Source organism: Lolium rigidum, chromosome 6 (assembly GCF_022539505.1).
Source record: "Lolium rigidum isolate FL_2022 chromosome 6, APGP_CSIRO_Lrig_0.1, whole genome shotgun sequence".
Lineage (NCBI taxonomy): Eukaryota > Viridiplantae > Streptophyta > Magnoliopsida > Poales > Poaceae > Lolium > Lolium rigidum.
This window is the reverse complement of record NC_061513.1, coordinates 63,923,673-63,946,605: the sequence shown is the minus strand read 5'-3', so window position 1 is coordinate 63,946,605 and position 22,933 is coordinate 63,923,673. Positions and strand designations below refer to the sequence as shown.

Sequence of the window (22,933 nt, the reverse complement as noted above, 5' to 3'; positions counted from 1 at the left end):
CCTCTTGCGGGAAATGGGCATTCACGGGGAAGCGTCAATGTTGGCTATAGGTCGGCATGCTGCGGCAACTTCGGAGGGGGACAGGAGGGGCATGCGGCGTGTTGTGTTTGTGTCAACTGTTGTGTACGAGTTAGGTTATGTTGAGACTCTGAGTTTTAACAGGTGTTGATAGTTTACGAGTAGTGTCCGAGTAGTAGGATGGACCTCCTACACAATGTGGAGGGGTGCCACACAATGTAACCTATAACACTTGAGCAGCAGGAGCGCTTGAATAGCGGGTCCATCTGGCTGACCGACGGAGTCCATGCACGGTTTCTGACGTGCCACCCCGATTTGCGCCCTTTGCGAAGGAGCCAACACAGGATTGCCATCGCTTTTATTGGGCTCGAAAACAAGTCAGCGTTTTTTAGACGCACCGTGTGAGATTTTAATTACCGAACCCAAAAAACTATCGAGGCCGCTATAGGGTGCCGATGGAGATGGCTCTTCGGCTGTAACGGCGACGCGTGTTCCTGCCACCAATGTGACGCGCAACGCACGGCGCGGCGTCGGTGCGCCGACGACAGGAACGAAACCCTCGGTCACTGCAGTAGCCAGTAATATTGGGTGCTGTGCTGAGTGCCGACGTGGCCTGCAGATCGAACACGGCATCAGTCCACCTTTTACCTGCAGTTTACGAGCCCCCACGAATCTGACAGTGTACGGCCACCGAGAATAGTTTTCTTTACCGATCTCAAGGCCGGCCAGAGTCCGTTGCACAGATCGCTGGGGAGAGAACGGAGTGGTACTGTACTTGGATCGAACTGATTTATTTAACTAAACCTTGGCGTCACCGTGATTAACTTAACAGGGCGCGTTTACCAGGCCGACCTTTTGCCCGCGCACGCTACGCTACGCAACGTCTCGCCACGCCACTAGGCCAGAGAAGACGAGCGCCGGTTTCGAGGCACCGACATGCAGCGGTCGGCATGGGCAGGCCAGGAGCAGCAACCAGGAAGAAAGAAGGTTCTTTCGTTGCCCGAGTTCCGATACAGATGTATCGTGGCCGTCAGATGATTTTCCAGTCGGGCTGCTGTTCCTAATTAATGCTGCTACGCATTCCTGAGATGACAAGGCCCCACTTGCCAGAACGTCAGTAATAACGGGAACAAGTCAAAGAACTCAATTATCAAGTAATCATTGCTTGCACTCTTCAGAAAAGTACTCACTCACTTCACTTACTCAGTGCTTTCACGAAGAATGAGCACGCGTGTGTGCGTACTGTCAATGTCGGCGTCATAAGTCAAAATCGATCGATTTTCCTCTGTTAGCAGACCCAGGCTAGGTATAGCGCGGTAGGTCAGTTGTCCAAAACAGCCAAAACGTACACGCCCACGCGCGCGCGGTAGTGCTGTATAACGGGCAGGTCCTTGTGTGATCTCGCCTAGTACATCGTTGTCGAGCTGATTGTTCCGGATGAACGATTGATCGATCAGGGGTAGGTAGGTGTACCGTCGATGCCCAAGACGCCTGATGCGTCAAATCAGCCGCGGGCAAGGCATGCGCATATGATACCGTTCATGCAACGGTATGCCTTAAACTTAACGGCTCCTATGTGATCATTATTGGTCCGGTGCCTTCTCAGTTCTCATACAGGGGTACTAATTCCAGCATATGTGCTTCACCCTGTAGCTGTTGATGCATTGTGGAGTCTCGAATCTCCTGACGTATAGCGATGATCGCAGCCCACGGTGCCGGCACCTGGTGATTAGGTTGTGCAAGAGGGTCCTCTCTATCATATGGTGCAGCTTGTTCGCTCAGAGAAATCAGATACTTTCGCTCATTCTCAATAATCATGTTGTGCAAGCACACACAACAGTTCATCACCTCCCACATCTGATCTTTGGACCAAGTCAAAGCGGGAAACCGGACTACAGCAAATCTCTGGTGGAGGACACCAAATGCACGCTCGACGTCCTTTCGGCAACCTTCTTGTTCCTTGACAAACTCCTGCTCCTTCGGGAGGACGAGGCTTGAGATAGTCTTCACAAATGTTGCCCACTTTGGATAGATACCGTCTGCAAGATAGTATCTCTTGTTGTACTGCCGATCATTGATCACAAAGTTAACCGGGGGAGTATGACCCTTAACAAGCTTAGAGAAGATCAGCGAGCACTGCAAGACGTTGATGTCATTGTTGGATCCCGGCATACCAAATAAGGAGTGCCAAATCCAGAGATCATGGGTAGACACTTCCTCAAGTATCACAGTGCAGCCTTTTTGCGACCCTTGTACATTCCCTGCCAGGCAAACGGACAGTTCTTCCATTTCCAATGCATGCAGTCAATGCTTTCAAGCATTCTTGGAAATCCTCGAGCTTCATTGACAACGAGGATCTTAGCAGTGTCTTCGACAGTGGGTGATCTCAAGTTAGATGTCCCCGAACACTGCTATCACCGCCCTGCTGAACCGGTAGAAATAATCAAGGGCGGTGGACTCCGCCATCCAAAGATAGTCATCGGCAAAATCACCAGGAGCTCCATATGCCAGCATCTGTATCGTCACCGTGCACTTTTGCAGGGCGGAAAACCTTGTCATGCCGGTGCAATTCAACTTGCATCTAAAATATGAGTCGTACTCTCGAAGGCCATATAGGCAGAGGGCACGACGAGCGGCGGAATATAGGCTGGTGTTGGAGGGACGACGGAGTTCAGGCAACCGGCCGGTGGATTGGCGAGGGGTGGTGCTGGTGGCGATAGAGCAACGAGAGGGGAGGGGGATTTGCGTCGAGAAAATGGTGGGGTTCATGTGTTCTCTCGCCGACAGAGCGGGCGTCCCCGCTTTTCTCTCGTCCGGAGTCCCCGAGCGCACCCCTTGGGGCTGGGGATGGCCTGGGCTCTCCGGAAGGATTCAAGGCCAAATCCGGGGAAAAACGAGAAGCCGGGACGCGGCTGAATCAATAACGCTGTCCGGATGTAGAAAAGGGATGGCGGGAACCTCATCGAGGAGACGGCTGAAGATGTTCTTACATATCTTACGGATAGTTGGTTGGCAAACCGATAATTGCACATGAAGTATATCATGGCAAACTTTCTACGAATACTAGATTTAGATGTGCGCCTTGGCGCACGGTCCCGTGAAGTTCACTTCAATTTGCAGTTTGTAAAACAACGATGAAAAAAAGGTGAGAAAATCATAATATGTTATTGGTTCAGTACCTTAGCGGACCAAACTCATGCTAATGTATACTTTGTATAACGATAATCGATAATACGTGTCTTAGATTTTAAGAAACGAAGCCGATAAAAAGCCAGGAGAAAGATATAGGGAAAATACTTTATAATAATCTACGATAATTTATGGCTAGAATTACTGAAGTTGCATAGTCTAATAAACCAAACAACAGGGTTGATGACATGCGAGTACTTAAAAAGTACAAAATGGCCAGATCTGGAGAGGCTATAGAGGTCTCTACAAAACTCTTCCGTATGTTTAAGTCTAAATCCCGAAAGTTGACCAGGAGAGTGTTCCGAACCTTGTCTATATGGCTATCTTATTTCGAGTGGTTAAGATACACAACCATCATTTTCTGAGAAATAACCAGCCTCTCACAAGTTGTTTCTTGAATTCATTTGATTGTATAAGCCGATCTAGTAGGGATTTATTTGTTCTTCCAGTCTTGTGAGCAGAATGTAGTTGAAATCTCTGATACAGAATCTTCTGCTATTTCATAAACTGCAGATTGGATTCCACACACACCCTCATGTGCATAGTGGTACCTTCAAGTGGTAAGGTAGAGGTATCAAAAGGTCACACGAACTTTGCTATCTTCGCATAGTTTAAGATGGTAATCAGCCTTTGAAACACCAAGCTTTTGTAGCATACGGTAGAGTAATATTCTGTGAGGAACCCCACCTACATTTGTAGTATCCTACAACAGTAAACATGGGTGTAAGTGGTAGAAGATAAGATGCCAAAAGTTTATATCCTATATAAATAAATAAAGATATAGCCAGAAATTTCATTAGAAAGGGGAACATATCATACAAAGCAAAGATTCGGTCTCTGTAAACAATTAATGTGCTTATTCTATTAGTACAGACCATTGAAAAGAACTTTGAACATATTTTTAACTCATGTTAATTTGCAAAGGGGGCTGGAGGATTTGTTAACAACGGGGCATTACAAGCACCGGAGATTGCTACTTATATGATCCCATCAAGTTAAATTACTATTACATTAGTTCTTACTGGTAGATGTTGTTCAGATCAAGAGGACAAGGACCCAATTTGTTCACCAAACAATCATGCAATACTTAAGAATAATCTGCTAGCAATCCCAATTTTTAACATTTGAATTTAGAGATGAGAAATCAGTAAGCACATGCGGTTTGTCCGAGCATAGATAGTGGTGAAGATATCGGTGATCACCAATCCTCAAAGGGTTTGGTTCTTCTATGAATATGGTTTTCAACCTCCAAATAAATACCAATCAGGGATGCATAGGTCAAGCTTTGCTGAATTCTCATAACACTAAATGTCGCAGTGATCAAATGCAGATTTACAGAAATCAATTGCCATCCTTTTCAAAGAACAGAAGATCAATTTCAACAGTAACAACACCGTCAGGCTACTCAGACAAAATCTTGAGATATATGTAACCACTTACAACAAATTAATCCTAGGATGGAAAATTTAGTTTATAGAGATGATAGCTGGAGATAAACATTGCTGCAGGTTATCTTTTTAATTCCTTTAGTTTATTCTGAAATGGGGCTTTCTTAGGAAGGAATGCTGATTAAAATGAAGGTGGGTGTGCCTACCAAAATCTTTTCTTGATACTTGCATGTGTATCCACGGGAAATATCACCAAAGATCTGGGAAACCAAATATAAAAATGATAACAAAATTAGTACCATGCCAACAGCTACCAAAAAGGGAACAATGTTACAAATGAATAAGATAAAAATATTCATTGGCAATGGGACATAGGTGAGACTGATATGCACCAGGAAAATACACATGATGCTACCGAATAAGGGATCCTTGTACTACCTGGCCAAAGAAAAAGAAGATCCCTGGAACATCATCCCTGAATCCCATGGGGGCCCTAGAGGCTATCCACGATAAGCACATCGCGCTGATGGATTGGCCGCTCGCTCCGCTCCATCTCTCACCGATTGGGCCACGTGTCGCCTAACGATTGGCCGCGGCGGTTGGGTGTGAGACAAAACCAGCGACCCCAAGCCAACCCCGTGATTCACTTGAGTTTTTGTATTTTAGATAGATACAATTGAAACACATGTATATTTGCAAAAGTGACCAACTAACATTGTGAAGATGTGTTTACATGCGGCTCTATATGACATACTTTATTTGAGGATGGGAGGAACATACTTTATTTGTGGAATTTGGGCATCACTAAAACCATGTGCACTAATGTTGCTGTCGCTGCAGGCCTAAGAACTCTCAGCCATTCAAAACCAAGCATTCGAGGCCACGCCCCAACATCTGGAAAGAACTAAACTAATAGCATTCATTATCCCCAGAGAATCAGAATTACCCAAAACCTATGTCAATCATATAATACGGTGGCATGTATTCAATGACCATCCAGAGGAATTAAAAAATCACATAGCATATTTAAAAAGAAACAAACTGCATAATAGGATGGCGATGTGGAAATAGCATATTGCTGCAAAGATGTGCAGAAAAGAGGATAGAGTGGGGGCTCAACCAGCTGTTGCAGGTGTGGGAGTCAGTAGTTGCAGGTTTCTTGGATGGCGTAATGGGTGATGGCAGATGCGGCGCACCATCGAGGGTCCTATCACCGATGGCGACACAGGGCGGATGACCGGCAGTAGATGATCTTGCTAACACAATTACATGAAGATGCATATTTATAGTACAGAGAACAAAGAATGGGATTGTGATAATATACAATCTCCAAAGACTACTGCAAAGTAGCTACTGCTCTTCCCTACAAATTCATAAGAAATAAATCCAGCTTTTCCATCCAGAATAGGAGAATGATGAGGGATTGTAGCCAGTGAATCGACAAAGTTGTACCTCGGTGTATTATTATCTCCATATCTATAGCAGCAGCGATGGGTAGAGTGCCAGCACAGGATGGAGGAGAGACCAAGCACAACAACGGTGAGATCTCGTCGAAGGGAGAGAACCCACCCGATAAATTCTTTTAGCCGACCCTCATATTGATATGAAGACCATGCCTTGAAATGTCACTAAATACCACTGCAATGGTTTGCACATCCAATAAAAGAGCAAGGGATTCCCAATAGAAATGTTGCAAATGTTTATAATCTGAATAAAAAACAACCATAGCACAAATTAAAGTAAAAGTAATCTCATTTTTTCAGATTAATAATTTCATATACGATTAAAGAAAGATCATCTAACGCGAAGCTAATACATGTATGACATATATAATAACTACATGGTTAATTGCCTACGAACTGACTTTTCATACGTAAATTCATTTTATGTGATCGAGTTATATAGGTCACATAGAAAGGAAGATATGAAATAAAATGTCCAATTATGGGAAATGGTAAGATTTTCTCCCATAGTTAATAGGCCCTGACCTACATCCAACCTGGCCATTATATGATAAAACACAATTCTTCAAATGATAAGATACAAAACTATGTTTTTTGCTGAATCGGTTTATTTAAAAATCAATTCGATGTTTAAGAAAGAAATAGCAACAAATTAGTGAGAAAATAGCTTACATATTGTCTCCATCTTCCCATGCAACATAATTTACATATCATCCTGCTATACCTATGCGTGTCTCTTTGCATAATATGACCTATGCAATACTGTTTATATATCATTTTATTTTTTAGACTCGTAGGTAGAAATCCAGTCACATCCACATTTCGAAGCATATATATATATATATCTGCTAAATTTAGCAAAGAACAACAACCATAAAGAAAACAGAGACCTCTTGGAGTGCTTCATGATACAAAATGCTTATTGATGCATGAACATTCTGATTATAACCTAGAAAAACGAGAGAGAAATCCGACGAGTATCAAACATGAGTTATCTTTAATCCAGCATTACATGCTTCTAGAGTCAGCAGTAGAAACTTTCATTATATTAGTAGACCGACAGAAAAGGTGCGCCTGAATATGAAACGGCATATGCCTACAAATTTTTTACATAAAACTTTAGTCATGATAGGATATAAATATTTACGACACATGCCTATGCATCAGAGACTGTCCCCACTAAGAACAGAAGCTACCTTTTATCATTAGGCAGGGAAGGTGGCTGATCTGGATCAATGGTAGCTGAATCAATCTCTTCAGACCCATCAACCAGAGGAGGCAACTCTTGAAACAAGGCTCTTTGAAATAGGGCATTGTTGAATTAACTACTTGATTTTCTAATGCAGAGAAAAGCAGGAAATAATTACTTCTCAAACAACTATAGCACAGAAATAACATTTCAGCCAAAATTTAATATTCATCTCTGAGCTCTTATTAAGTTGGTAGAAAATGCCATGCTTGTTCATTTAGGTGGAAAGAAATTAAGCATAATTGTTGTTTGAGCTCTAAATATGTTAAATTCTAACGTAATTCCTGAGATACTTGTTAGAGTTGCTTTCTGGCCGTTTGATCGAGCAACAATGTAAATACCTTAGTTGTACCGCAAACAGACGGCTTGGATGCGTCCTAAGAGCGACTATAGGGTCATGCTTGCATTAGTCGTTACTTTCAGATCAGCCAGTTCAAAAATATAATAGGAGGCATGCCAATTTTGACAAGACGAGTTGAGATGTTTGATCCGAAGGTTGTTGTGCATACCTATAAAGCTTGTAAGCTGTTGTGCATACCCGTACATCGGAGAGTTGATGTCAATCAATCTTTGTTGCTAGTTTTACGAGTTTGAATTTTTAATAACTAAAAAGTAACTAAATATATTATGCCAAGTTGATGCAAACGATTTCTATAATACGCAATAGGATGCATTGCCCGCTGCAAATTCATATTCGACCAAGTAAGAAATCCATACATGTAAAAAAAGGTAAGCACTCTGGTTAGTTGGATTGACATTCATAAAATAATTAGAATGCATGGCAGTTTTAGTGGACCATAATCTAAAACAGAGTATATTTTTATTGTAGAAAATAGTCCAAGCAATCATCTCTTAGCGGACCATTAAGACAATCTCCTTGGTGAAGTAGAAAACGAAAAGGGGATCTCGTGAGCCTACCAATGAACATAAACATAACCATATAGAAATCTTAGATGACAAAAATATCTCACTGTGGCTTGTCATTAGCAAGGACAAAAGTCACAGGGTCCTGCTTCTATTGAGTCAAAATACCTTAATGAAGGATAACCAATACAGAAACTGTAGCACAGACAATATGCGGGTTCAGCTAAATATTGATACCACATGTTCCCACTTCCCAGAAAGGGAGTAAACTCATCTAGCCAGTAGACCATGAAAACATTAGTTGTGACCAAGCATCAAACACCAAATCACATTATCGAATAAGAAAACCTTATGGGCATGCAATTCTCACTGATATTCAAGATAGTAGACACATGCATCATGTACCTGTCAAGAAACAGAGGAACCACAATAAATTCATATAAGATCACCAATTAATCCCTATAACACAGGCAGGACGAAATGCAGAAAAATAATATCGCAGTGTACGCAAAACATTAAAATAACATAAAATCCAGTAGCTCGGAAAATACCACTGATTTTAGAAAGGGGCGTAGCAAATTTAAGAGAATGTTAAAATTCGCTTATGTACACACTGGTTTGACCACCAAAATAATTAGTTATAATTAGGATGCTCATGTACCATTCATTGTGTAGTAATAAATGATCTTTCAAATACATCTGCTTCCGTTTGACATCTTTAGTAATAAATGATCTTCCAAATTTGTAGGAAATTACTGAGCACTTTCATAAAAGGTCAAAGACAACTAATTAGCAAAGCATAGTTTTAAGCCATGTTCTGACAATGCAAAGTCAACCCGAAGCATTCAACTACTTTCCAAATATTATGAACTCAGCGGTTAGTTGGCTAGATTTCAAATATCACAAACATAATAAAAATAAAACATTTGAGCATTGATGAAATGTCATAGATCAAGAACAGATTATCGTGAACAAATTTTATTAGAACCATCCTAAAGCCTTATAGTCTAACACCATGAGCCTTGATAAGATGGTAGGAGGTACCTGTACCCTAATAATGATATAGCACTCACGGGCACAAAGCAATTCAGACGGATAGAAAAATTCCAATGATCATGTCACCAATGATGAGCCCAAAGCAACATGCTTCTGCTTGACAACTAAACCTGAAATGCCCATATGACATAGAGCCAATCTGGTATGCAGAAGCAATTCTCTCTAATAAATCATGCACACGGGCATCTGATAATTAATTGCACACAAAGAAAATCCTAGAAAGCTAGGAGAAGAATATAAACAACCGCCTTTTTGTTGGGTTACCATGTAGTTGAATAGTAAAAAACAGGAAATAAGCTGATACGAAGCTTACCAAATAACATCTCCCTCGGCACTATTAATCTCAAACCAAGCCAACCTACTGATTTTGTCCCTTGCCGCCGTTCATCTCTTCTAATGAAAGCTACAAAGCACACACTAAGCATTTGAGCAAAGTAATATCAAACTAAGGGATCAAAAACCATTGTGGGTGTGCGAGTGAACATCCAATAGAACATACACATGGATTGGCATGAAAGATAGCAAGCAAGCATGATGAACTGAAACCTTTATACGGAGGAGCAGCCATGGCAATCTTGTCGCTCCATCGAGCCACCACCGTACTATTCCTTCCTAGGAAGCACACATGTTAGTGGAGTTTGTTTCTTTTATAAGCCACTAATCTGCAAATATAAAAGACTGAAAAGTTCATATATTGGCATCTTGTTTTTCATTGTAAAACTAATTGTCATTGGTATCTCTTTTGCACACACTAATTTGGAGTAATTCAGACCAAGTTCAATACAAAAATGTGGATTTGACCTGAGAGAGGGGAACCTCAGATCCTCATCGTAGCACCACCATTATTTGCATCTGTAGCTCTGCCTCAACAAATCTAGGCCTTCTGTCAAAAAAAAAAAAATCTAGGCCTGAAACACAATCCAGGAATATTCAGCTAGGCAGGAAGAGAGGGGGAAGGGCTGGCATGGGATTGAAGAAAACAATTTAGTTCATTTCTTGTCCAATCGCATGACCCATATTTTGACCTATTGCAAACAGCTTGATTTTTTTGATTGAGGCTAAAATTTATAAGATTTTTTTGTAAGAAGTAGCGCAAAGATAGGAGACAAATTAATATTTCCCCTACAGGATTTTCGTCAAACATCTTGTATGCATAGATGAAACAAAATCAAGATAGCCTCAGAATGCCCCGTGAGGGGGCATCTAAACAAACAAAGATGAGGATTTATGAGGATTAGAGAGAGAAGGTGAGAGAGGGAGATCGGAGAGGAACGTCCATACCTGCAGGTGGACTTATTCTTGATGATGAAGACGGCGACACGGCAGCGGCGTCGGCTGTGTTGGCCATCAGAGACGTGCACGACACTGCTGCTTCGTTGCGGCCATTTCCTCACCACCTCCAAGAACCCATGGCGGCTAGGAAGAGAAGGAGTGAAGATGAGGACGAAAAGCAGATCGGCCATCTCCCGAACACGGAGAATACGAGCCGGAGGCGGAGGCCGACTCGCGTCCGCGGTCGCGCGTGAAGAAGAGAGCGCATGGGAGGAGCTGCGGCGTGTGGTTCCCAATCGACGACGATGTCTCGACCCGGCACATGTCTCGAGGGAGCGGCGGTGGCTTGCAGTGACTAGCGGCGGCTGGCGGCGGCCAGCAGCAGCGGCGGCCGGCGGCGGCGGCGGCCGGCGGCGGAGGGTGCAGACAAGGACGAGCGAAGAGGAGGAGACGAGACAGGGGCTGCCTCTGCGAGGATAGGGTTTGGCCCGGTGGGCTAACCTTTTCCTCCACTGATTCCTTTATTTTCCTTCTTGAGCCAATCTTCGCGCGACACGTGGCCCAGTCTTTAAAGAGGAAATGAGACCAGCGGCCAGGCCGCGCGCGCCGGGTGGCAAACGTGGATAGCCTCAGAATGCCCCTATGGGGGGCATCGTTTATACCTTTAGATGCAGCAAAAAGAGCCAGAAATATATGCCATAATAATTAAGCCCAATAGTATGAATGAAATATTGGCTACTCGTTTAATTTACCCGTTGGAGGCCTAACAAGCATGCAGCTACAGATGTTAAAGCTAAGCCAGGTTGAATCGCGAACAATTACATCAGTGGAGATGGATATGGTATATCCGTATACTGGTGGGGTTGTGAACACGTAGGGGCGACTGACCGGGCGGATGTGCCGACCTGCTGCAAGGTAGGGTACGCCGGCAGCAGCGCCTGGAGCTGCAGTGGCTCGTTCCGTTCCGGGATCGCCGTACGACGCAGTGAACGTGCGGAAAGGCCAGCGGTCGGGTACGTGGTAGATGCCCTACATCTACATCATGGATGGATTCTCTGCAACTGCAGCTGCGGCCCGCTTTCCGCAGTGGAGGAAGGTATGGTGTGGTGTGGGTAGGGTGGAGCCGCGGAGGAAATCGAGATGCGCACGCGAACATGGCCGACGGACCAGGGTCGGGGTGGTGAATCGTCGCATTTTTTACACCTATACTATGAGTTATAAGATGGTTGTCATGAGAACCTGTATATAGGCTGAATGGTAAAAAAAATCTAAGCACGCAAGGTTAGATTATTAGGTAATTTTTGTATGAATTTAATTACCAAAAGCAACATCACAAATACACTAACATACTTAACTGTACACATTAGACTAAATATGAAACAAGTAGTAGCGCAAGGTTTGAGATGAGTAGCAAGTACATCGCGATTGGGAATGTCGCTCCAGCAACAACATCACCTTGGTCGTTGTTGATGCCGCTCATGGTGTTGTCGGAAACACCAGATCTATCGAGGAAGCAGACGAACAGCAGCGAATAGTCGCGATAAGATGCTCCCAAAAACCTTATTGTCTGCCTCCCGGTGCAGGATCTTGACGGACGAGGTTTCGAAGGCCTGCTCTCCCGGACGGCTGCCAGGACGGGAAAGACTAGAGGATGGTGTCCTGTCTCTCTTTCCTGGTATGCCCTAGGAAAGGAGAAATGACTGGACCACAACGTGTAGGAAGTCTGGGACACGCGGCGAGCATGCACAATGCACGTCGACACATGCCCAACTTAGTTGGTGCATCAAGAAAAAAATTAGGCTTCCATCAAACCGGTTTCAACCTCGAACTCGAGTCACGCCAACAGACGCACGTGCGATGCGTGGCGAGACGAGGTGGGCGACAACATAGGAGGATTGCGTGAGGACTCCTTCTCTTCTTACTCGCTAACAAGTACAAGAACAACATCCCTTATAAATCACTCCAACTCCCTCCCAACTAGCAATGTGGGATTAAACTTTAATCCTAAAGCTCCCCAAGTTGCCATCGTGATGATCCTTGAGATTTCAAAAATTGTAAACTATATGAGTTGCTTTCCTGGGCTACATCCCAACTACATGACTTCATCCAACAAACCTCTAGCGGATTTCAGAGGCACATCATATGACACATTAGTTTCAATAACTGTGTAATGTACCTACACTTTAGTGAAGACTATTAAGTTGAACTTCCACCTAGACAAGATGCTACGCTTGACTACAATTGAACAATTGATAAGGAGCATACTTAACCATACACATCCGACCAAGCATGTGCAACAAATCTGAATATGGAACAAGTGGACGCTTAGAGGCAACACCAACTAGTTTCCATTTGATTTGTCTGAAAACTTGTCAATTTATTTGCTTGTTTTGTTGAACTGTAAATGTTTATTTGTAAATATAAGCCAAATGTTGGCAAAACTGGTCAAATTCGCCGAACTATGCTGGATATTTGCAACCAGGGACGTTTTTTCTGAAAAACGCCGAACACCGGGCGTCTACCGGGGAAACGGCTGGAACTTCGGCGCTCCTCGGTCGAAACTTTCATCCAATCCGGCGCTATTTAGTGCTGGATTTGGCCGTGGGGAGCGCCAATGGCTAGAGATGCTCCAACTCTTGTAGTTCCAACGAGAAACCCTTAACACGACATTTTTTTTCCTATACTCGTACACCATCATTCCTATACCTACCTATCATCATTCCAACAAGCAACCCTTGACACAACATTTTTCCTTTACTAGTACACCATCACTCCTATACTTCTCATCATTACAACAAGAAACACTAACACAATATTTTTTTTCCTTTACTAGTACACCATCACTCCTATACTTACCTCTCATCATTCCAACAAGAAACCCTAACACAACATTTTCCCGGTACTTCTACACCATCATTACTATATTTAATGTGGTCTGTACAAAATTGAGTAAGAATGTTGCAACATCTTGTAGTTGCCAATGAATAGAAAAACTCCCCATAAACAACAAATCCCTGTTCATGCAGCATATTCTCGAGATAATAAATTGTACTATACGTAAAATAGGAGCCATCTTACAAAGCAACACGAAAAGGTATGACAAACGCCCAAACACGCTACAACATGTCCTATGTGAGTATGTAGAAAATGAGAGACAAGGTTGCAACATGTTGGAATGCCGTACAAAACATAAAATTAACTCGATTGATCTGACATCTCACTATTGACATGTTGGAATAAGCTAGGTCACGGAACCCAAAACCTACCCCCTTGGCCTGTTACCAAACTCCACGTCTTAGGGCATCCCCTTTTAAGCTCTAAGGTCCATAGCACCGAACTTCCTGCTCTGGCCGAGGCATGTGAGAGGGTAGTGGTAGTCGTCGGTGCTGCATCTACCGCCCCACCATACCTCGAGTGTTTTGTACAGAGATGTAAGAGATTAAATATCATCCTAAGTGCCCTGGTTTGTATTTTGCGCATACTTTGAATTTTTTTTGTCCGCCATGGCACCCGACCGATCCAATTGATTGATGGGACGATCAATTTGAATGTTTTCCTTTTGTTCCAGTGATGACCATGTTATGTAACAAGGAAAATAGTTTTACTAATTTGGATGAGGGTTTTTTTGCTGAAGAGCATGATACACACATTACAACAGACTCTACCTTAATCGAGCTAGATCAAGCCAAATCTGAAATTCCCAATCCAAAACCTAATCCTAGAAACTCCAGAGGGGGCAAAATGGAACTTACCCCGAGCTGGCCTTGCGTTGAACTGTCGGTGTCCCTTAGCTGGGCATCTAGGTTGCGGACAACGGCGATGGCGCAACGGTGGCGGGAGCAGACTCGATGGGCAATGCAAGAGGGGAGGGAGATGATGACGAACTGACGGCGCGGTGACCGTAGCAGTCAGGTTATACTCGATCCAGCTTGGCGTGCGTCGGTCCCACAACGGCGCCGTTAACGTCGTTAATGTTCAAAAAAAAACGGCGCCGTTAACGGATGTCCTTGTACAACCATCTCCACGTGCCACGTTAGCACTAGGTGGACCAACCATGTGAGAAACATGATCAAATGGAGCTAAACCGAGTCTTACGGAGAGTTGGCAGTTTTCTGTAATTATCAGGTGCATAGGTGGTAGTTATTTGCAAAAGACAGGAAAACTGGTAGTTTCTTGAAGCCCTAGCATCAATTGTGGTAACAAAATGCAATTTTCTCCCAATTGATTGATGGGACCATCAGTTTGAATCCTTTCCTTTTGTTTCAGTGACCACCATGTTTTGTAAATATTACATTCCTTGTTTTTTACCACCGAGCAAGCATCACCTATTACACATTCGTGTATTCTCCATACTTGATTTAACATGCCAGGCCATCAATTTCTATTTTACCCTCATCGTTGGCTTTTTAGACCCTTCAAAGCAAGAGTATGCGTAGTGCATATGTGTTGCTCGCCCACGAAAACAGAGGACCATGCACCATGCATTTCGCCATCGTGGTTATTTGGTTGTTCCTTTCTTTTTCCTCTAGGCTCACTTTCGGTGTCCCAGTCAATTTATTCGGCCGTGCATATGCGTTGCATGCGCGCGTGCTTTAATCGTTGAGCCGTGCCCTTCAGTTCCGACCTAACGAAAATTCTTTTAACAGGCATGCATATGCCAGTGACTGAACAAGCTCATCCACCGACAAATTACTGATCTAGTAAAGAGCATCCATCACTTGCTAAAACTAGCAGCATCAGTCCAATGTATACATGGAAAACAATACAGCTCTCTCTCCAATTGCGTGTTAACTCCAACTCTAATAAGCACCCTTCTAACCAACTACACCAGCTGGCGTGCATCACTGATCACTGGCACGAAAGTGCCCAAGACGTGTATAAAAACTCGGATCTACTCGTGCATGTTATTGTACACGCTGCATTACGCTTTGCCTTTTCCTCTCGTCTCCAACAACTCTCCCCGATTACGATTAATCTAGACAGAAACCACAAACGTCCAAGGAATGAGAACAAAACAACAAGAACACACCTATTAGTAGAGCCGCAACCACCACCCATGATGGCATCATCATCTTCTTCCTAGCTAATTAAAACCGGCACCGATGGCGATGACCAACCCTCCTCCACCTCCCGGGAATGCTTAGAGCACCACCACCTATTTTTCCACTTTTTCCCGTTATTACATCACCGGCTTTTTTTCCCAAAACTCAGATGGTGTAAAATACGTAAGATGATGTATATTTTTTTTAGAACACAGTACAACGCAGACGATCACAAACACGCACATACAAACACCCCTCGCTGTTGACGGACACGTCACCTACCACTGAAAGCATAGCGCCGGTTAAATCCTGGAATAAATCCAGGGAAATGCAAACACCCATGCTAAGTCTAGGACTTGAACCTGAATGGGCTAGTTCCACCACAAGGGACCTAACCACCAGAGCCAAGCTCTGTTTGCTGGTGTATATTCTTGGTGGTGTATATTTCACACTTCCAACATAGGTTGATATATGATGAATTTTGTCAAACAAATGGCACATATATTATCAATAACAAACACCTCAAAGATCAAGCACACACAAATCATCAAGTTCATCACAATCATATCATCAAGTTCATCACAAAGTTCAAACATTGCATGTTTCAACAAGCATACCATGGTTCATCATACACACAGACATAGACGAACAACATAGTTTGACAAACGCAAATGAAACTTTTCAAAGACACTCATGGCTCAATGATGACGGTGGTCTCTTCATTGCCACACCCATGATGCTTCGCCGCAGCCTTAGGGGCCCTCTTCTTTGCTGGCAGAGCCTCCCCCCCCCCCAGCGGACGGCGCAGTGGGTGGTGCAGGCAGCACTGCGCGCGGCGGTGCGAGTCCCGACCGGCGTAGTGTTCCAGGGTTTCCACCACAAGAGGCTGCGGTGGTGCTCGATTTCATCGGCGAGTGGGCGGCTGGAGGGCCGAAAGGGGTGAGCGGGGCTTGGAGTGGCCGGCGCCGACACGGCGGGCGCACGGGTGGCGAGGAGCTAGGCATGCTAGAGGACAAGAAAAACGGTTGGAGGGGACGTGTGGCCGGCAGAGGGACTGTACACCACCTCCCCAAGTAATATATCATTTCTTTTTACAGTTACTCATTTCTTTTTACATTTACACCATCTGATCTAGCTCCATTTTTACTTCCAAATGATATATACGACTTGTTTTTTAGACCTACGCCATCTGATGGGATGCTCTTAATTTGCTAAGCAAGACTCAAATAAGTACTAGTAGTAAGTAAATTATTCCCCAAGGGAAGAATATCGTGTGTAGAAGACGATCAGTACAGTCAAGTAGCAGCAGTGAGAGAGTGTAGAAGACAAGTCCAAAATACTCCACCTAGCTCTCCTTCCATCCCATGTAAAGCTAGCTGTATCCTCCTCCACCACCACCACCTCCATCTCCACCGTCATCACCACGTCCACACCTCTTTCCCACACTCTCTCTACCATCTTCCCCTCTACTCTCTCTCTCTCTACTCCAAGATCTGTCACGCACACGCAGAATTCAGCTCGCTTCTCCCGTGAAGATGCCGTCTTTACGGCGCTTCTCGCGGCGCCTGATCACCACACTCCTGCCGATCCTGCTCCTGCTCACCTCCTCTTGCGCCGCCGCTCCGGCCACCGCGAGGCGCCAGCTGCACCAGCCCTTCGTCCCGGACCAGTCCACCGCGCCGCCGTCCCAGACCCCGCCGGGCCCCGCCCCGCCCTTCTTCCCCACGTTCCAGGGCGCGCCTCCTCCGCCGCCGGGCCCGCCCACCTCGCCGGAGCAGCCGACGTACCCGGCCCTCGTGCTCCCCAACAACCCCTCCTCCCCCGCCGGGAGCGTCTCGGCGTCGCCCGCAGAGGGCAACGGCGGGGCCGGCGCGCCCAAGTCGTCGTCCTCCAAGAGCTCCTCCAAGCTCGTCCCGGCCATCCTGCTCCCGCTGCTCACCGTCGCCGTGCTCGCCCTCTCCATCGGCTTCTTCTTCAAGCACCGCCGCACCAATGCCGGCCGCGGGGTCGGCGGCGGCTGCGTCGGCGGGGAGAGCAAGTTCCTGCACCCGGAGCGCGCCAGCCTCTTCGCGCGCGACGAGTTCGGCGGGAGCGGCGGCGTCGGCAGGGCCGCGCGCGCGCCGCCCGCCTCAGCCGGCGCGGCGGGTCCGGCCGCCTCCTCAGCAGAATTCCTCTACGTGGGGACGCTGGCGGGCAGGGACGACGGGAAGAGCAGCGACACGACTTCCTCCGGGGACGAGGCGTCGCGGAGCTCGGGCGGCTCCCCGGAGCTCCGCCCCCTCCCCCCGCTCGTGGGCCGGCAATGCGGGCCGGCCGGGGCCAGGAGCGCCGGCGGGTCCTCCCCGTCGTCCGGGGAGGAGGAGTTCTACTCGCCGCGCGGGTCGTCCAAGACGTCCGGCTCGCAGCGGACGCTCGCCGCGGCGGTGCACGCCGCCGTCGCCGCGCGCGACCGCTCCAGGACCGCGTCGCCCGGATCGGCCGTCAGCACGCCGTCGTACCCGTCCTCGCCCGGCGCGACCATGTCGCCCGCGCCCTCCTCGCCGCCTCTCTTCTCCAGCCCCGGCCAGTCCGGCCGCCGCTCCGCCAGCAAGGCGAGATCCGACGTCTTCGGCATCCCGCCGACGCCGCCGCCCCCGCCTCCTCCGTTCGCGCCGACGCTGCCGCCACCGCCGCCTCCTCGCCGGAAGGCACCGTCGCCGTCGCCACCGTCCTCTCCGCTCGAGAACCTGTCGTCGGCCATCAGATCCGCCACCGACACCCTCTCCAGAAACCCATTTATCCAGCCACCAACCCCACCACCGACAAGCGCGCACCCACAGCCTCCTCCGCCCCCGCCGCCTCCTCCGCCGCCGGTGGGCTACTGGGAGAGCCGCGTCCGGAAGCCCTGTACGTCCAAAGAAACCCGGTCGCCCGCGCTGTCTCCGCCGCCCCAGCCAGCCAACTTCAGGAGCGTTCCAACCACCGACGCGTTCCCCGTCAGGCTGCCGGACAATGCCGACCACGGCGACAAGTCCGAGGAGACCACACCGCGGCCCAAGCTCAAGCCCCTGCACTGGGACAAGGTCCGGGCCAGCTCCGACCGCGCCATGGTGTGGGATCAGCTCAAATCCAGCTCATTCCAGTGAGACCTCTGCAAAATTCCCACCTTTCTTTCAGTCCAAATCTGTGATTCATTGCTTTTCTCATCTGCTTAGCTGAATTTTTCTTCCAGGGTCAATGAGGAGATGATCGAGACATTGTTCATTTGCAATCCTGCCAATGCGGCACCCAAGGAGGCGCCTACAAGGAGGCCAGCGCTGTCGACGCCCAAGGCTGACAACAAGGTGCTGCTGGATCCAAAGAAGGCGCAGAATATTGCAATCTTGCTGCGCGCTCTGAATGTTACCAAGGAGGAGGTCTGCGACGCCCTCTGCGAAGGTGAAGAAGATCATCATCTCAATTCGATCACACCAGTTCATAGATTTTTTAATCATTTGTAAATGAGATGTTTGCATCATCCAGCATTCGCTAACGTTGCTACCAATTTGCCATGCCTGCTCTACAGGTAACACGCAGAACTTTGGAGCAGATCTGCTGGAGACTTTGCTAAAGATGGCTCCTACCAAGGAAGAGGAGATTAAGTTGAGAGAATTCAACGAGGAGGCATCGCCTATTAAAATTGGCCCTTCAGAGAAGTTCCTTAAGGCTGTTCTTGATGTGCCTTTTGCTTTCAAAAGAGTGGATGCAATGCTTTACATTGCTAACTTTGAATCAGAGGTTAATTACCTGAAGAACAACTTTGATACCCTTGAGGTGCGCTGCCACAGATTCAATCTCATCGTACCATCTCTGCTTTTACTCATCAATGTTCCCCTATTTTAGTATGAGCTAAATGATCTTTTAAATCGAACAAGTAGCTTAACATCGCTTCTATAACTAAGGACCTGTATTTTTTTTTTTTTGCTTTGACAGGCTGCTTGCGATGAGCTTCGGAATAGCAGACTATTTCTGAAGCTACTTGAGGCTATTCTCAAAACTGGCAACAGGATGAATGTTGGCACAAACCGTGGTGATGCGCATGCATTCAAGCTTGATACTCTGCTCAAACTGGCTGATGTCAAAGGCACCGATGGCAAGACAACCCTTCTGCACTTTGTCGTGCAGGAGATCATCCGAACAGAGGGTTCGCGTCTCTCTGCCAGCAACCAATCAACGCCAAGAACTCTTGCGAACCCTCTACGAGATGAGCTTGAGTGCAAAAAGGCTGGCCTCCAAGTGGTGGCTGGCCTTGGGAACGAGCTCAGCAGCGTGAAGAAGGCAGCAGCGATGGACTCCGACGTGCTAAGCAGCTACGTCACGAAACTGGCGGGAGGAATAGAGAAGATCACTGAGGTGTTGCGGTTGAACGAAGAGCTGAACACGAGGGATGACGCCTGGAGGTTCCATGACACAATGCAGAAGTTCTTGAAGAAGGCCGATGACGAGATCCTCAGGGTTCAGGCTCAGGAGAGTGTCGCGTTGTCGCTCGTGAAGGAAATCACCGAGTACTTCCACGGCGACTCCGCGAAGGAGGAGGCTCATCCTTTCAGGATCTTCATGGTAGTCAGGGATTTCCTCGCCGTTCTCAACCAGGTCTGCAAGGAGGTCGGCAGGATCAACGACCGCACGATCGCCAGCTCCGTGCGCCATTTCCCGGTGCCCGTCAACCCAATGATGGTCAATCCGATGATGCCGCAGCTGTTCCCGAGGATCCATGCCTTGAGAGCTGGAATCTCCGACGATGAGAGTTCAATTGCATCGTCGCCCTGACCACCAGTAGTCCGCCAATAGATAATTTTGTGGACTATCAACGGGGAAACAGCCATAAACGGGAACTAGGGATGGATTCAACAGCTTGGCAGCTGGGGACAGAGCACCCCTGGCACTGGAACTAGAGCCAGCTAGCATGGGCACCTATCCGAAGAGCGGTCCAGCCATGGCGTCAAGCTCAGGTGAGTTCGGAGGTAGCTGAGCATCCCCTTACACGGCGCCTGACGCTCGTCACCTGCATGAACACCGACGGTGGCGGGCTGTTCATCCTTTTCTCCTAACTTTTTGTACCTGTAGATTATAGAATGTACAAGATTTTTGCAAATATTTATTTCGATATATAAGAAGGGGCAAAGGCTTAGAGCAGAGGAGGGAAAATAAGCAGTTGGTGTATGTATACGGTCTTAATTCTGTACATGGCATGGAGCAGTAAGTAAATCAGATGTCAATGTATTCGTCGTCCTGTACAATGCAGTAACAATTTCAAAAAAGTTGAATGTATACAATTGTAAAAAATCTGAAGTATGCTGAATCTGTACAATTGTAAGGTAGCTGCACTCACATGCACCTGAGGAAGAAAACAAAAGGAGAGCATGAGACTGTGGTCTGATGGTAGTGCCAAGAAGAACAGAGCACTCATAATGTTTTGTCATCCTGCCTGCGCAAACGGTCCATCCCCAGCAGTTAGTCCCCCACTAGATGCAATGCAACCATAGGCTTTTACCCCTGGAACCTGACATACACTTTCATCTGCAGTAGAAGAATGTTATGTACTGCAGGTCTGCATGGCAGAACTGTAGAAGCAGCCCTGTTTTAACTTCAGAAGATCTTGATGTACTGCAGAGCCTGGGCAGTTTATTACAGTGAAACCGTGAATGAACCATGAATGGACTAAAGTGTGCAAGAAACTTCCAGCCTGAGCATCTGAACATCAGCCATGTTGCTTAGCAAACTGGGCATTTCATGGCCATGTGCTATGCTAAAACTATAGTAGTTTTCCATGGGGTACCAGTGGCACGTATGTAGCACGAAGAGAGAAAGAGCCTGGAGCCGGGTGGGGGTGGTGGTTCAGCTGGCCACCATCGCCAGGTCCCCATCCCCATGTGGGGGTGACAACCATCGCCTTGGACGGACGGACGCATTGTGAGGAGCATGCCATGGCTCGCTTCATTGGCCTCCCTTTCCTACCAAACTCTCTTCTCGCCATTTTGTAAATTGCTAGCCCTACCACACATGGCCCCTCCTTTTGTCTCCTACACGACACGCCTATAGCTGTGGATGCTTTGCCCTAATGGCATCAAATTATTGGCCCCAAGATGGTAAGAAAGGTTCTCCCTTTTGGCCTCAAAGCACACACGCACACATGGTTTGATTAGGGTACAAGTAATGAAGTAGCAGATGTCAAGAACCATGGACCAATTCAATGAGAGGAGCAAAGGGGAGTTGAAGATGATACTGGATCTGGGGTAGTAGCTGGAGAAAGAAGGCAAGGGAGGACCAAGCCATGGCATTCCTCTGGAGCAGCAAGATTCTATGTTGGGAATGAGTGACCAAGTAAAAGGGTAGGTGCCAACAACTACTACCATGTCCTAGCATGATCTGTGAATGGCCAATAACGCAATGCATGGGCAATGGAAGCCAACTGCAGCGTCACTTGAACCGCTACCCAAATCTTGCAATGACGCCGCCAATCTTGTAGTATCTCCAATCATAGTCACATGAGTTTCTTGCACATGCAGATCATCAGCAGATGGCTTCTGCTGGCCTGTCAATGATGCATCCTACGAATGCGCTGTTGGCTGTTCTGTTGCCCTGTGTTTCCGTCAGAGTTCTTTGGATACTTCTTCAGTGAACTGTTTACTCAGTTTAATGATGTGATTGCAGTCCATTCCGCAAATGATATGGATTGACGGTTTTCTAGCTAAATTCAGATGTTTGACAAAATAATGAAGCTGGTCAGTCAGGCGACCAATGTCTGTTGCTGATAATTTTAGTTCAAGCAGGCAAGCACACATCAAACACCTGTTGCCCTGCAAGGTACTTAGTTCTTACCTACTTTTCTTTTTTGACAAACACATTAAGCATTCTGAGCACGCACACTATATGAGCAAAATGTGCTGTTTCACGTGAGAGGCGACATGCCCCACGAGGCCGCGAATGATTCGTTCAACGAATCCTTAATCTTTATGCTTTGTTTAACGTTCAGTTGTGGTAAAGTTGCAAAGCATCGCCTTGTCTAAGTTATCGTTAAAGGCAGGTTAGAGGTACGTGCTTGTCCCCTGAACGGCTAGATACTTCTGACGAGAATATCGTTTCCATGCTGTACTGCTGCTTCCAAAGCCTCAAACGCAATCAAGTGTAATAGAGATGGGGATTTAGGGAACAGATCTGACCGAGCCGAATGCACTCACCGTTGTTTCTCCTCTGGAGGACCTATCATCGCCAGCACTTCCTCCTCTTCTTTACCACGACCTTTGGTGATGAGAAAATACAAGGAAAAGGAGGGCATTCGGTAGAGAGCAAAGGTAACGGAAAGGATAAGAAAGAGTATCTATCAGTCACCAGGACCAACATCACATCGCAAGATGCCATGATGAACCCATC

At 46.6% G+C, this 22,933-nt stretch overlaps 1 protein-coding gene across 1 annotated transcript; it reads left to right on the top strand.

Annotated features, from left to right (window-relative positions):
- Positions 1-16,969: 16,969 nt before the first annotated feature.
- Positions 16,970-20,830, top strand: LOC124659375 (formin-like protein 1). Its single transcript, XM_047197269.1, has 4 exons — positions 16,970-18,662; positions 18,753-18,958; positions 19,086-19,333; positions 19,493-20,830. The coding sequence occupies exons 1-4, from the start codon at positions 17,077-17,079 to the stop codon at positions 20,327-20,329; spliced, it is 2,877 nt and encodes a 958-aa protein (XP_047053225.1). The 5' UTR covers positions 16,970-17,076; the 3' UTR covers positions 20,330-20,830.
- Positions 20,831-22,933: the final 2,103 nt, after the last annotated feature.